Source organism: Salmo salar, chromosome ssa06, assembly GCF_905237065.1.
Source record: "Salmo salar chromosome ssa06, Ssal_v3.1, whole genome shotgun sequence".
In the NCBI taxonomy this organism is placed as follows: domain Eukaryota; kingdom Metazoa; phylum Chordata; class Actinopteri; order Salmoniformes; family Salmonidae; genus Salmo; species Salmo salar.
This window is the reverse complement of record NC_059447.1, coordinates 32,993,416-33,010,187: the sequence shown is the minus strand read 5'-3', so window position 1 is coordinate 33,010,187 and position 16,772 is coordinate 32,993,416. Positions and strand designations below refer to the sequence as shown.

At 41.7% G+C, this 16,772-nt stretch overlaps 1 protein-coding gene across 8 annotated transcripts; it reads right to left on the bottom strand.

Annotated features, from left to right (window-relative positions):
• Positions 1-541: 541 nt before the first annotated feature.
• LOC106607060 (phosphoinositide 3-kinase regulatory subunit 6) lies at positions 542-15,105 on the bottom strand. Of its 8 annotated transcripts, none has more exons than XM_014203630.2 (20): positions 14,885-15,105; positions 11,573-11,661; positions 11,275-11,361; positions 11,024-11,115; positions 10,824-10,892; positions 8,801-8,936; positions 8,579-8,648; positions 8,117-8,294; positions 7,829-7,973; positions 5,250-5,336; positions 4,778-5,135; positions 4,405-4,498; positions 4,157-4,276; positions 3,866-3,976; positions 2,891-2,996; positions 2,705-2,778; positions 2,376-2,466; positions 2,227-2,279; positions 1,859-1,959; positions 542-1,706 (listed from the first exon to the last, which is right to left on the bottom strand). In XM_014203630.2, exons 2-20 carry the CDS (start codon positions 11,607-11,609, stop codon positions 1,550-1,552), a joined length of 2,166 nt encoding a protein of 721 aa, XP_014059105.2. In that variant the 5' UTR covers positions 11,610-11,661; positions 14,885-15,105; the 3' UTR covers positions 542-1,549. The 8 variants fall into 8 exon arrangements, 7 of the variants coding, with proteins under 7 accessions (XP_014059105.2, XP_014059110.2, XP_014059106.2 ...); XM_014203635.2 differs by having other exon boundaries at positions 11,577-11,661; XM_014203631.2 differs by having other exon boundaries at positions 14,889-15,091.
• Between the last annotated feature and the right edge of the window lie 1,667 nt (positions 15,106-16,772).

The window sequence follows — 16,772 nt, the reverse complement described above, 5'->3', positions numbered from 1 at the left end:
TATCCCAGGTATTCCTTAAAGAGGTGGGGTTTCAGATGTCTCCGGATGGTGGTGATTGACTCCGCTGTCCTGGCGTCATGAGGGAGCTTGTAAAAGTGTGTTGTGTGTTGTACCGCAGGGCAGCTCTCTAGGCCCTCCACTCTTTTCTATTTTTACCAATGACCTGCCACTGGCATTAAGCAAAGCATGTGTGTCCATGCTGATGATTCAACCATATACACATCAGCAACCACAGGTAATGAAGTCACTGAAACCCTAAAAAGAGTTGCAGTCTGTTGGGTGGTCAATAATAAACTGATCCTGAACATCTTTAAAACTAAGAGCATTGTATTTGGTACAAATCATTCCCTAAGTTCTAAACCTCAGCTGAATCTGGTAATGAATTGTGTGGCTTTTGAACAAGTTGAGGAGACTAAATTACTTGCCAGTACCTTAGATTGTAAACTGTCATGGTCAAAACATATGGCCCAGCACAGAGCGGCATGTCTTGCTCTTTATTATAGTCAGAGTGTAATGACCGACGCTGGAGATGAGAAGCAGGTACAGGGAGTCAAACATTTAATTAGGAACAGAACAGGAACAGTGTCAGCACACGGGTAAACAAAGACAAACAACAATTAATGCAGAAGCAGGGAACAGAGTGGGGAACCAGACAAATATAGGGATGGTAATGACAGAGGTGATTGAGTCCAGGTGAGTCCAATAATCGCTGATGCGCGTGACGGGGAAAGGCAGGTGTGTGTAATGATGATGGCAGGAGTGCGCAATGCTGGGGAGCCTGGCGCCCTCGAGTGCCAGGGGGGAAGAGTGGGAGCAGGCGTGACACAGAGGGCTGATATAAAGGAGAGACCGACTGCATCACTTCTTCTTTTTATAAGAAACATTGTGTTGAAAATCCCAAATTGTTTGCACCGTCAGCTTACACACAACTGACACACACACGTACCCAACCAGACATGCCACCAGGGGTCTTTTCACGGTCCCCAAATCCAGAACGAATTTAAGAAAGCATACAGTATTATATATAGAGCCATTATCTTATATTGCTCAAATAAACAGCAAACCTGGTTTAAAAAAAACAGATAAAGCAACACCTCGCGGTACAACGCCTCTCCCCTATTTGACCTAGATAGTTTGTGTGTATGCATGGATATGTAGGCTACATGTGCCTTTTTTTTTAAATGTATGTAGTTCTGTCTTTGAGCTGTTCTTGTCTATTAATGTTCTGTATTATGTAATGTTTCGTGTTTTGTGTGGAACCCAGGAAAAGTAGCTGCTGCTTTTGCAACAGCTAATGGGGATCATAATAAAATACAATAAAAAATACATACATCTCTTTTCATAAAATATATGTTCGAATTTTCAAACTAGATTTCATTGGGAAGGCAGATAAAACACTTTTTAATCAAAATTTCGTATGTGAATCCTACTCATTACTCCACGTGCATAACCGACGTCACTTTTATTTTTTAGCTTACTTCGCCGTTGGCCAGACCGGGGCACCTGGCTCACGCCCGGGACAGAGCCCGGGCTAAATAATCAAATCCCCTCAGTGGTTGATGCCAGTGAAGGTGTTGATTGGCAGAGGCAGGATCTTGCACATGTATTTGCTCAGCCCCACCTCCCTCTCCTCTCCCACACTGAACTTGGACTTGGAACTTGTCTGGAGGCAATACCCTGGATCCAAACATGGAGAGATCTCAATGCTGTAAAAGAGTGTTAGTTACTTAGTTATTACAGTTTGAGCCCAGGGAAATTCTCTGTAAAAGACAACCAAATAACTACTGTATAGTATTCATCAATAGTAGAGATGGTGGAGCATCATGGCATTCTATTGCTGATGAGTGTGATCTCTGACCTTTGGACATGTGTGTATTTCCTGCGACAGTCTTTGTCCAGACAGACAGTGAAAGTCTTATCCTCCAGGATTCTGATTTTAATGTTTTGGGTTCTGATCTCCTGTCAACATAGCATGGTCAAATTAAATATCCTGATAGGTTAGGAGCAAAAATCATTGTGGGATGTTACTCCAAACTGCAGTACTGTATGCATACCCATTATATATAATTGCCTTAATCAATAATCTACTTTGGAGGTGAGACATGAGGATGAGATCAAGAAACCACATCTGTCAGTGTGTTGCCTGACTGACAGTTTTAGTACTTTTCCATATGGTGTTACTGGGGTCTCAATGATTTATTATCACACATTCAGAAATATCCTTACCGTGCAGCATTTTGGATTTGTACTGTCAAAATTGACAGTGAGGAAATCAAGACCTGGGAAAGTAGGGATGACAAATTGTTGATTTGAGGTAATGAAACCAAGTTGCCATTGAGAACAGCTAGGTAGTTACTGCATGTTGTAATGCAAACCTTCTGTTTCATTGGGTGATATTGCACTGATGACCACTCCACATGTCATGACTGACATACCCTGGACAACCTCTTGTTTGCTCAAGGAGACCTGCAGAAAGCATTTGAGACACATACACATTTGGTACTGTAGTTAAGACATTATGCCGTACGGATTTAAAGGATATCTAGATATTTCCATAGTTGTTACTTTTCATTTAAATGTGTACTACTTGTTCCTAAATTATTACAATGATACCGTGACTACACTAACCAAGCATGAACACATTCACTAACCACTAATCAAATACTCTATAACACAAATAGTGAAGGAAGCCTTCAGAAAGTACCTTACTGTAATTCATAGAAACCACCGCTCCACAGGTTCCATGTGTCTTCCTGGTTCGTCGCCTACTAGATCTCTCTGCAGAGAGACATTATGCAATCACCAACAGAAGCAGTAACAGGACAATTTAGTTTCTGTCCCTGTCCTGACAACACGGTTCATGCTGCATTCACAGTTGTGACAACAGTACCTTGTCTTAGATTTTCTCTGAGTGTTTTAAACTCCGGGAACTCAGCATCCAGGTGGGACACAAACACCTCGTCCACAGGGCTGCCAGTCTGGCCAGAGACAGAGATCTAAAACCACAATAGGGCAACAAGAACAAGCTCAAATTGGGGAGAAATTGTGTTGTTTTTTTCTTAATAATAACAAGTGGTTAAATTGTGCCGGAGCTACTCGAAGCAGGGCTCCTGCACCTTGGGTCAAAGGGAAAGCCAAACTCCAGCAATTTACAGGTCCAAAGAACAAAGTAGGATAAAACGTATGATAAACCAAGGTTAGGATAAAGGCTTGGGTACCCTAGGATGACAGCAACCCTAACCCTAGCTTCATGTCCACATCCTTGTTAAACCCTAACCCTCAACCACAACCCTAACCCTAGCTTCATGTCCACATCCTTGTTAAACCCTAACCCTCAACCACAACCCTAACCCTAGCTTCATGTCCACATCCTTGTTAAACCCTAACCCTCAACCACAACCCTAGCTTCATGTCCACATCCTTGTTAAACCCTAACCCTCAACCACAACCCTAACCCTAGCTTCATGTCTACATCCCAGTTCAACCCTTAACCTAGCCTCAACCACAACCCTAATCCTAGCCCCATGTCCACATCCTAGTTCAACCCTAAACCTAGCCTCAACCCTAACCATAATGCTAGCTTCATGTCCACATCCCGGTTAAACCCCAAACCTAGCCTCAACGACAAACTTAACCCTAGCTCCAGCCTTAACCCTAACTTCAACTCCAACCCCCCCTTCATCAAGTAGGGCTTTCCAACCTCCAAATTCCCAATATAACCCCTGATGATAACCGTCATCATTATGTTATACTGGGCTATGAACTCTTCAGTATGAACTATTCATGGGCTGCCATATGTTTGTGTATCATCCTGCTGCTAACACACACGTGACTATGACATGTGGATGTATCTCTGGGAGCTGACCTTGACAGAGTAGAGTGTGAAGTGGACAGGCTGTAGGCCACAGCGAAGGTAGTAGGAGAGGACGTCCACAAGGAAGTGATTGGGTTCTGATGACCTGCTGCGACTGGACTGCTGCAACGGCACATAGTAGACACAGTATTAGGTCTCACTGTGACATGACTGGATGTCTAGTTCTCTCTTAAAACCCCTTTCTATTTAGGTATCCTTGAACCCATTTGATGAATCTTTCTGGACAATCATGATCAGAATTAGATGACTTTATAAAACAATGCATGTATTAGTACTCATTACCGTTCCTGCCAGCTTTGGAATCATGGCTCCCAAACTGTTGATGTTGCTTTCGTACCAGGGATCGACCCTTCCTAAGAACGAAGCTAGAGACAACCTGTCTCCAACTTGTGATGTGCTTTCCTGAAAAAGAGAAAAGACTGGTTCCATAACCTAGCAAATCATACCGGTTACTGTACATGTGCAGCATGAGATGGATGTTTATTTTACATTATTGGTACTATTGGATTTTGGACTGGATTATTGCTCACAGGTGAATTGACGATAGACTCATCAGTGACAGGGATGTAGTATATCTGTACGTTCACTCTCTTGGTCAAGATGTGATGTTTTGCCTCCCTTTTTCTGCACACAAAAGCAATGCACATTGTAAAACAGTTCACACACATTTCTAAATGACAGAATTACAGTGTAATTACAGGGTACAGTAGTCCTCTGTATATCAGTTGGTAGAGCATGGTGTTTGCAACGCCAGGATAGTGGGTTCAACTTCCAGCACTACCCATACATAAAAATGTATGCACGCATGACTGTAAGTCACTTTGGATAAAAACAGAATTTCACATGTATGAGGATGAGACTAGGTATTAAGGGACATTAAGGAACAGTAGAAGTACTTCCTACCGGATGGAGTGATACGCCTTGGCCAGTCTCCCCAGCACCCTGTCGTCTCCCATCATCACTATGCGTGCGGTATGGTTCCCCTCCTCTTTAGGGAGAGGGGTGCTACTGGTGGGCCCCTTGATGTTTTCCTGTACCAGAGCCATTTTATCTTCTGGCTTCATTCTCCCTCTGAAACCCTCTGACCGGGTGAATGGATTCCTCTGTTCCCGCTCCTCCATGTCAGACAGGTCCTTCTCTATTCCACTATCAACAGACAGGAGGGAAACCCTCTTAGAAACATCCTCCTCTTCCTCCTCCTGGTACATAGAGTTCCGCTCAGAGGTGGAAACGTTTAGGGTGAAGTTCACCAGCTCATTCCCTATAGAAAAATATGAAAGGTTCAAGATTGCCACACTATCTATTAGTCTGATTTGACAGAATTTTCAAGTCTTTATAATACCCTAGAAACTAAGGTTCTCTAATGTTGACTCACACAGCTCCTCTTCGTTTGTCCACAGGTGGAAGTGAATCTTTGGAGAGGGCAATGGAGTGTTAGAAAGAGAGCCACGGGCCTTTGGGTCTGAACAGAGAGAGAGTGAACATAACACAATAAACAGTGAATATCCTATTTGTCACGTATTAAAAATCAAGGTCTTTTAAAACATATTTCTAATGCTTATCATAGAAAGAATGTAGCCAGCTACATTTCCTAATGTTTTGCTTAAAGTTATTCTAGCATTTTACCTGAGAAATGTAGGCTAAAATGAAAAGTACCAGAGAAAGGTAGCTACACATTAGGCTGTCTGCTGATAGAATGCCCTTTTGTGAATTCTCATCCAAGTGGAGAAGTGCAACTGAAGCACAAAATTAGTCTGATGCCGAGCAGAAATGACATTAAGAAGCATTTTATATCTGCGTTTATAAAACGCATCAAGGTATTTCTTATGCGTTTTTATTTTCTTCGTGAAAAACGCAGAATTCTTTGTTAACGCGACCCCTAAGTTTAACTTGCTAGTTATCTAAGTAAGTGGCTGAATTAAGAAGGTGACAGGGAATCATATGGTGTTAGCGTTCTGCCATGTTTGAGAAACCTGTACAGCTGCCAATGCTATTGTGATTTCTTTGCGTTTTTTCTCCTCTACGTTCTTGGCTATCTACTACTTCTTCCCACTTCTCTGACCAGAGCAGGCAGGCCCATTGCCCTAGCAACTCCAGACTCCACACAGACACAGTCTGCTCCAGAGCCAGAACGGTTCTTCCTTCAAACAAGCATGCATCAAAACTTTGTTCATTTACACGTCTCTCATTCACATTCACTTGTACAATGTCCAAACTCACGAAAATGACATTCGGTAGCTCCTACCTATATACAGTACTAGTCAAAAGTTTGGACACACCTACTCATTCAAGGGTTTTTCTTGATTTTTACTATTTTCTACATTGTAGAATAAAAGTGAAGACATCAAAACGATTAAATAACACATATGGAATCATGTAGTAACCAAAGAAGTGTTAAAAAAAATCGCTATACATTTTATATTTGAGATTCTTCGAAGTAGCCACTCTATGCTAAGCACTTGTTGGCTGCTTTTCCTTCACTCTGCGGTCCAACTCATCCCAAACCATCTCAATTGGGTTGAGGTTGGGTGATTGTGGAGGCCAGGTCATCTGATGCAGCATTCCATCACTCTCCTTCTTGGTCAAATAGCCCTTACACAGCTTGGAGGTGAGTTGGGTCATTGTCCTGTTGAAAAACAAATTATAGTCCCACTAAATTAAAACCAGATGGGATGGCGTATTGCTGCAGAATGCTGTGGTAGCCATGCTGGTTAAGTGTGCCTTGAATTCTAAATAATCATTGACAGTGTAACCAGCAAAGCACCCCCACACCATCACACCTCCTCCTCCATGCTTCACGGTGTGAACCACACATGCAGAGATCATCTGTTCACCTACTCTGCATCTCACAAAGACACGGCAGTTGGAAACAAAGCTCTCAAATTTGGACTCATCAGACCAAAGGACCGGTCTAATGTCCATTGCTCGTGTTTCTTGGCCCAAGCAAGTCTCTTCATCTTATTGGTGTACTTTAGTAGTGGTTTCTTTGCAGGCATTTGACCATGAAGGCCTGATTCTCGCAGTCTCCTCTGAACAGTTGATGTTGAGATGTGTCTGTTACTTGAACTCTGTGAAGCATTTATTTGGGCATATCTTCCGCAGCAGAGGTAACTCTGGGTCTTCCTTCCCTGTGGCGGTCCTCATGAGAGCCAGTTTCATCATGGCGCTTGATGGTTTTTGCAACTGCACTTTAAGAAACTTTCAAAGTTCTTGACATTTTCCGGATTGACTGACCTTCATATCTTCAAGTAATTATGGACTGTCTTTTCTCTTTGCTTATTTGAGCTGTTCTTGCCCTATTTGGTCTTTTAACAAATAGGGCTATCTTCTGTATACCAACCCTACCTTGTCACAACACAACTGATTGGCTCAAATGCATTAAGAAGGAAAGAAATTCCACAAATGAACTTTTAACAAGGCACACCTGTTAATTGAAATGCATTCCAGGTGACTACCACATGAAGCTGGTTGAGAGAATGCCAAAATTGTGCAAAGCTCTCATCAAGGCAAAGGGTGGCTACTTTGAAGAATCTCAAATATAAAATAGATTTAGATTTGTTGAACACTTTTTTGGTTATTACTTGATTCCATATGTGTTATTTCATAGTTCTGATGTCTTCACTACTATCCTACAATGTAGAAAATAGTAAAAATAAAGAAAATCCATGGAATAAGTAGGTGCCAAACTTTTGACTGGTACTGTATGTATAACTTTATGAGCTGGATTGCCTGTCTTTGCAATTCGTTTATTTTCGTTTGCGCTTGTTAGCATATTTAGCTAGCAGCCTTCATGGAAATTCGCTATGACTTGTGCTAATTTAGTTAGCATTACGGTAATAGACGCCCAATGGGTTTTCTGGTGCCCCCTTGTGTACTAAACCTGTAATACCATAAGGATGGCATGCCGTTAGGAAAATCTGGATACCACCCAACCCTATCCTCCTTTACACACACCTTGGTTAGCAGAGGTCAGGATGTCATTGTAGATGTGCTGTAGCCTGGTCTGGTACTGGTCATAGCCGGCCTCGCCGTTCTCTATACTCTGCTCTACAGCTAACACCACCTCCTGGAAGTAGTGCTCCACATCTTCTCCTAGATCCTGCGGCACACACACACATGCACGCCCGCACACACGCAGGCACACACGTGATTTCATTATCCATCTGATGCACACAAATACCAAGATATGAAATCAATTAATCCAAACGTCTCATATCATCACAGCCCATTGACCTCCCTCACCTCCAGAGCTTGAGTCAGTATGGGACCATGACAGGCCTTCACCAGTCCAGCCTGCAGAGTGTGCAGTAGCACCCGTCTTGCCAGTGTGTCACTTTGGGGGCTGGCCAGCACCAGGTCTGCCCTCACCGCCTGCCACAGGGACCCTGAGAACACAGCCGGGTCTGCAAACACAAATACCCTACAGTGGACACAGTCAGAGGGGCAGCCAGTCAGCACAGCTATTGTGGATACAGCATCATCTCAGAGTAGCTGACGAGAAAGTACTCATTTACAAGCATCAGTTTGTGAAAGGGAAAGTGACACCCAAGCTCACACATAAGCAAACAAACCCCCACCCTCACCTTATGAGAAATGACCATGATTAAATTAGTCAGCTGTTGCTTAGTGACTACAAACTGACTTCAGTGGGAAGTGTAAAATATCTTCTGATGGCATATGTGTTCGTGGGTGTTTGAAACTCACTTTTCCTGCTGGGGAAAATGTTTGTTCCTTAGGCTCTGCTCAGCAATTACCCTTCTCTGATACAAAGCTCCTGTGGAGGAAGTTATTGTAGGGGAGGGAGCTTTAGCAGAACAAAGGGTGTAAGGTAAATAAATGCTTGGAGAACTGTATACTGTATTCATATGATTAAAATGTGCTTGTGCTACAGTACATGCCACTATGTAAAGTGCTAGTGATGAGTACCTGGTGTGATCTGCTCCATCTTTATGCTTCTCATGTATCTCAGCGCGATAGTACAGTAGGGCTCTGGAAGTGTTAGCAGCCTTTTGAAGCACTCATACACTCTCTGAAACAGGTTACATGGAATGTGGCCAGACTGCTGCCGATACACCGGAATAAAAAGAGCAGCCATCACAATCAGACACATATATCAGAGCTGATTGGAAAGTAAAAACAAACATCACATAGTTTGAATAGGGCATCCAAAAATAAAACAAACAAGGAACAATATAATTATTCTCAGCAGGATAAAGATAACCAGGAAATCAACAAGGAAATCAACGGATATATGATACAGTGGGGGAAAAAAGCATTTGGTCCCCTGCTGATTTTGTATGTTTGCCCACTTACAAAGAAATGATCAGTCTATAATTATAATGGTAGGTTTATATGAACAGTGATAGACAGAATAACAACAAAACATCCAGAAAAACGCATGTCAAAAATGTTATAAAATGATTTACATTTTAATGAGGGAAATAAGTATTTGACCCCTCTGCAAAACATGACTTAGTACTTGGTGGCAAAACCCTTGTTGGCAATCACAGAGGTCAGACGTTTCTTGTAGTTGGCCAGCAGGTTTGCACACATCTCAGGAGGGATTTTGTCCCACTCCTCTTTGCAGATCTTCTCCAAGTCATTAAGGTTTCGAGGCTGACATTTGGCAACTCGAACCTTCAGCTCCCTCCACAGATTTTCTATGGGATTAAGGTCTGGAGACTAGCTAGGCCACTCCAGGACCTTAATGTGCTTCTTCTTGAGCCACTCCTTTGTTGCCTTGGACGTGTGTTTTGGGTCATTGTCATGCTGGAATACCCATCCACGACCCATTTTCAATGCCCTGGCTGAGGGAAGGAGGTTCTCACCCAAGATTTGACAGTACATGGCCCCGTCAAATGATGCGGTGAAGTTGTCCTGTCCCCTTAGCAGAAAAACACCCCCAAAGCATAATGTTTCCACTTCCATGTTTGACGGTGGAGATGGTGTTCTTGGGGTCATAGGCAGCATTCCTCCTCCTCCAAACATGGCGAGTTGAGTTGATGCCAAAGAGCTCCATTTTGGTCTCATCTGACCACAACACTTTCACCAGTTGTCCTCTGAATCATTCAGATGTTCATTGGCAAACTTCAGACGGGCATGTATATGGATTCTTGAGCAGGGGGACCTTGCGGGCGCTGCAGGATTTCAGTCCTTCACGGTGTAGTGTGTTACCAATTGTTTTCTTGGTGACTATGGTCCCAGCTGCCTTGAGATCATTGACAAGATCCTCCCGTGTAGTTCTGGGCGGATTCCTCACCGTTCTCATGATCATTGCAACTCCACGAGGTGAGATCTTGCATGGAGCCCCAGGCCGAGGGATATTGACAGTTCTTTTGTGTTTCTTCCATTTGCGAATAATCGCACCAAATGTTGTCACCTTCTCACCAAGCTGCTTGGCGATGGTCTTGTAGCCCATTCCAGCCTTGTGTAGGTCTACAATCTTGTCCCTGACATCCTTGGAGAGCTCTTTGGTCTTGGCCATGGTGGAGAGTTTGGAATCGGATTGATTTATTGCTTCTGTGGACAGGTGTCTTTTATACAGGTAACAAGCTGCGGTTAGGAGCACTCCCTTTAAGAGTGTGCTCCTAATCTCAGCTCGTTACCTGTATAAAAGACACCTGGGAGCCAGAAATCTTTCTGATTAAGAGGGGGTCAAATACTTATTTCCCTCATTAAAATGCAAATCAATTTATAACATTTTTGACATGCGTTTTTCTCAATATTTTTGTTGTTATTCTGTCTCTCACTGTTCAAATAAACCTAACATTAAAAATTATAGACTGATCATTTCTTTGTCAGTGGGCAAACATACAAAATCAGCAGGGGATCAAATACTTTTTCCCCCACTGTATGTGGAAATAACACAGTGAACAAGACGTCAGTAATACAGGACAGCTACTCTCTGATCAAGGTTATTTCAGATGAAGGTAAGGTAAATGAATCTGACCTGAATAATAACATAGTTGAGAGTGTGAAGCAATGGAATGACATGCATCTTATAGTCAAGCCTCTCCACCTGAATCAACAAATGAAGGAAGCTTTCATCATCAAACTGACAATTAAAATGGCCAATTGTACTTCTGAAGACAAAGGGCATGCCATGTGTCATTCTGCAAGAACAGAATACTCTAGTAGTGTCAGACCAACCTTCTCTAGCTCTTTGACCAGAACGCTGACCAGTGAGACACTGTTAGATGGATGGGTCTCCACCTTCTTATGAAGAGTCCACCTCAACATACCTTCAGGAAGTCATACAAGGCTGCTGAATTGACCACATAATGTCCTCAAGTCTATTAAATTGTGTAATACTATTAATATTGTATAATAGATAATTATGCCACATAATGATCAATGTGATAATCGTTGACTTTTTATTGTTGTATGCACTGATAATGTACCTTTGTTGCATGAGGAGGCAGCCTGTCTGAGGATGGCCTGGATACTGTTGTACATACTGGCCTCCACTGCTGACGACATACTGGCAGCTACAATAATAGAGTTATAAACATCAAATGTCATATTTTGACAAGATAGCAGCTCTGTTTAAAAACACAGTGGTCCTATGTGTGGGGATTCTTACTACTAGACGTCAGTCTACCCAAGTCATTAAAAGGGACAAACAACAGTAAAGAGCAAAGTATATAGAAATCATTTAAATACTGTATGAGATCAAAGACTGAGTAAGTGAACGTTTACCTACTGGAGGGTTCCATGGGGTTGTTTCCTTATTCATCCCAAGAGAATTTGGAGGTCAAACATCACATTTCAGCATCATGGGCTCCCACCTAGATAAAGGAGCAGAGGTTGATGACACCACATGTACTGTACACTGTGGATTTACAGTGCTTTCGGAAAGTATTCAGACACCTTTACTTTTTCCACATTTTGTTATGTTACAGCCTTATTCAAAAATTGCACACAGCCAAGACAATGCAGGAGTGGCTTTGGGACAAGTCTCTGAATGTCTTTGAGTGGCCCAGTCAGAGCCCGGACTTGAACTCGATTGAACATTTGTGGAAAGACCTGAAAATAGCTGTGCTGCGACGCTCCCCATCCAACTTGACAGAGCTTGAGAGGATCCCAAATACAGGTGTGCCAAGCTTGTAGCGTCACAACCAAGAAGACATGATGCTGTAATCGCTGCCAAAGGTGCTTCAACAAATGACTGAGTAAAGGGTCTTATGTAAATGTGATATTTCACATTTACAATACATTTGCAAACATTTTTTTGTAAACTATTTTTGCTTTGTCATTATGGGGTATTATGTGCAGATTGATGAGGGAAAAATCTATTTAATCCATTTTAGAGTAAGGCTGTAATGTAACAAAACGTGGAAAAAGTCAAGGGGTCTGAATACTTTCCAAATGCACTCTAAGACAACCAAGGAACGGAAGGTGGGGGGCCTTCTCCTCAACTCATAAAAACATGAAGACTTTCTGATAATTCACTTGATAAGAGACACCTAACATATCAGACACCAAAGTCGATACATACAGGGACACTTTGGGAGAAACTATATAGACAAATTATAAAGATGAATTGATTTACAAACGTACACGAAAACCCCTATTACATTCATACAAACTAAAACGGTCTAATGCTGCCGTTCCGCATCAACACACAGCGTACAGTACAGTAAGCAGGGGCGGAAATCCTGGGGGGGGACGGGGGGACACGACCCCCCCATCCTGGGAAAAATATGATTTGTCCCCCCCAATATATCACTGAAACATAACTATGTAATTTAAATAATATTAATAATACGCAATGAAAGCAATTGTGCTGATTATAGACACTTAATAGCTCGTTTTTAAGTTTCAAAAGATTGCAACCCCCCCCACCCTTTGCCTCACAATGGTTTGATCCACTGCCAGTTCCTTAGCTTGCGAGGTAACGTAGAGGTCGTATCTACTGTCTGAAAGGCACTCAATGCACGTAACTGACGTGAGGTTAATCCAGTCAATCGCGCACACACACTAGCTGAATATGCAGAGCTAGCGCGCAAATATTAACTATTAAGCTAGCTAGTACCTATTCCATTTATGTGGCGTCGTCAAAGATGGAATCTTTGCTATCGTCAATTTATTCCAAGATCAGCATGCATGTAAGTTAGTGCTTCAAAGTCCCTGTGATAAGGTTAGCGATAAACTGAACAGAACTACACTCTCTTCTACCATTGTTTTAAATATATTTAATGGTCTCGTTGCAAAAGCTAAATTGTCGCAAGGGAACTTTTATTTATATATTTTATTTCACCTTTATTTAACCCGGGTAGCAAAGATTATAGCAAACACCACTGAATTGGTGCTCGCTAGCTTTGCAAATTCAGCTATTGTTAGAAGCCAGCCAATATGAAACAAACGATTAAAATTACAAAAGGTTGCAGCATATGTTGTGTAAATGGTGAACTCATACAGCTGTCAACTCTTGTCACTGCAATCCGTTTCACATTTGCTAGCTAGCTACCTTTTAGATCGAAGCCCATATAGAATGATAGAAGATAAGATGATAGAAGCCCATATAGAATGATAGAAGATAAGATGATAGAAGCCCATCTCCTACTGTAAATAACCTACATACTGTGTGTGTGTAGCCAACCAGGTAGAAAAATTGCAGAAAAAAGACAGACATCAGAGTATTTTTCAGTACACCAAAACGCAAAGTAAGAACCCTAGTAGCCTAATATCTCAAAGACTAGTTGATAAAATGTTCATAAGAAAGAAATGAAATTCTAATGGAAATGTTTCACAATGATGTCATTAGGCAGAGCAGGCAACAGATGGCACACAGACAGCAGAGTTGGGGACAGATATGCAGGGACAGACTGGCAGAGACAGGGAGTCTCAGGTAAGTTTCTTGAGTCTTTGTTTGGCAACATTATGAAAGGTTCTCCATTTTTTTGACTTGTAAAATAGGAACATAATTGGAAAATGCCATGGACACCCCCACTCTCAACTTAAACTGGTGACTGAACTAAGATTTGTTAAAGCGCAATGGTATTGCTGTTGTGATTAGTTGTGTAGTTTTGGGTACCGGTAGTTAGGAGTACGGCAAACACCTTATTTCTTTGGTTCCTCAATATACATTTACCATATTAAACGTAGGCTATGTGTTACAGCACTACTTTTGGTGTCCCCCTCAGGAATTGCTCTTGAGAAAATGTAATGTAATTGTCCCCTCCAAAGTTGATATCAGATTTTCGCCCCTGACAGTAAGCCTCCTCAGATCACACTTTGAGGCCAGAATTAACCTGTTTCCTGTCTACAGAAATGTGTGGGTGTAGAGAGCATGGCGACTAGTTATAAACTGAGAAGTAATCTCTGACAAACTGAAAGGCAGAAAGACCAATAATGAAGATATTTATTAACTACACAGATCAGAATGATTTCTGGATGAATGCGAGACTTCCTCTGCTATGACAACGATTTTCAGAACTATTGAGTTCTCTATGCAATTGACATAATGCACATGTGAATACTGAACGCATGACACATTACAGTCAGTCAATCCTCCTTCCACCAAATTCCAGATACAAGTTTAGTATCATTCACTGTCGTTGCGCTAGCAATGTTTCCTACTTTCAAAGTTGACTTCAAGTTGCTTTCTTTCAATCAATCCTAGTCTAATTGTATAAAACTTTTAAGTAATTTGTCACTGAAGTAAACTTTCAAAAGAGCAAGCCTAGCGTGATAAACTCCCTAGAGAACCCAGCTGACTGGCTCAGCATAAGCCTACATGTAAACTATTGCTGACCTAGGCTATTTACAAAAAACTGCTCATAAGCAACAGTGACATTGATATCAATGTGCAGTGATCTATGACTGAGATCATTAAAAGTAACATATATGTATTAGAGTTCTAGATGTAAAAACAGCAAACTCTACATTGCAGCAATCACTATTACAACACTATCGCAAAAGTCTGCTTTACAGGTGGTACAAATACACTTTACTATTACAGTATAGCCTATAATACAATGATACAGTAACCATCCTACAGAGACGCACCTGCCTTGCATTTTGTCACTGTACGCTGACACTGGATGTGGACGAATTGACTGATGAACAGCAGCAGCTACACGGTACACCGTTGTTTTCGTAGATGGACGTTTGGTAAAAAAGACAATTCATTAACCACATTCTATCATGTAGCCTCTCTAGGTCCGTGGGTCGCACGTCAGCCCTCCTGGCTAATCGAGTAGGCTACAGAAACTTAAACTGTATATTTGGCCACACCTTCTTTGTAATATGTAGGCAAGTTGACGCGCGACCCAATGTTCACTTCCTTCATGTTATTGCTCAGCTAAAATAAATTCAACAGTATGGAATCCTGTTAAATATGATTTCTTTATTTAAATAAATCGATGTATTTATTCATGTTATACACTTGTCAATGAGGACTGAGGAGTCTACAGGGCCATTCATAGTTGAAAAATTAAAATGTTGACTTCATGGCATAGAGAACATTTCAATGAATGAATCTTCAGACATGATAACAATGACAAAAAATGTACAGTGCACTGCTAGCAATGCCCATGGAAGCCCATGGTGACTGTACAATATCCTGAGTGAAACACATTTTCTCACAGCACCACAACAGTAAAATCCCCTTTGTCTAGTCTAGACACCCTCACACAAGTACAATGCATCACAAGGCATCCACTCAAGGTTGTCAAAAAAATAAAACAGGAGAAAAGATAATGCAGCCAAAATATTTTTGACTGAGTTGACTATTACAGTACACAGAACCCCAGATGAGCAAAACAATACAACTTCCTCTGTAGCTCAGTTGGTAGAGCATGGCACTTGTAATGCCAGGGTAGTGGGTTTGATTCCTGGGACCATACATAAAATGTACAGTTAAAGTCGGAAGTTTGCATACACTTAGGTTGGAGTCATTAAAACTTGTTTTCCAAACACTCCACAAATTTCTTGTTAACAAATTATAGTTTTGGCAAGTCGGTTAGGACATCTACTTTGTGCATGACACAAGTAATCTTTCCAACAATTGTTTACAGACAGATTATTTCACTTATAATTCACTGTATCACAATTCCAGTGGGTCGGAAGTTTACATACACTAAGTTGACTGTGCCTTTAAACAGCTTGGAAAATTCCAGAAAATGATGTCATGGCTTTAGAAGCTTCTGATAGGCCAATTGACATCATTTGAGTCAGTTGAAGGTGTACCTGTGGATGTATTTCAAGGCCTACCTTCAATGTCAGGGCCTCTTTGCTTGACATCATGGGAAAATCAAAAGAAATCAGCAAAGACCTCAGAATAACAATTGTAGACCTCCACAAGTCTGGTTCATCCTTGGGAGCAGTTACCAAATGCTTGAAGGTACCATGTTCATCTGTACAAACAATAGTACACAAGTATAATCACCATGGGACCACGCAGCCATCATACTGCTCAGGAAGGAGACGCATTCTGTCTCCTAGAGATGAACGTACTTTGGTGCGAAAAGTGCAAATCAATCCCAGAACAACAGCAAAGGACCTTGTGAAGATGCTGGAAGAAACAGGTACAAAAGTATCTATATCCACAGTAAAACGAGTCCTATATTTATATAACCTGAAAGGCCGCTCAGCAAGGAAGAAGCCACTGCTCCAAAACTGCCATAAAAAAGACAGACTACAGTTTGCAACTGCACATTGGGACAAAGATTGTACTTTTTGGAGAAATGTCCTCTGGTCTGATGAAACAAAAATAGAACTGTTTGGCCATAATGACCATCGTTATGTTTGGAGGAAAAAGGGGGAGGCTTGCAAGCCGAAGAACACCATCCCAACCGTGAAGCACAGGGGTTGCAGCATCATGTTGTGGGGGTGCTTTGCTGCAGGAGGGACTGGTGCACTTCACAAAATACATGGCATCATGGGGAAGGAAATT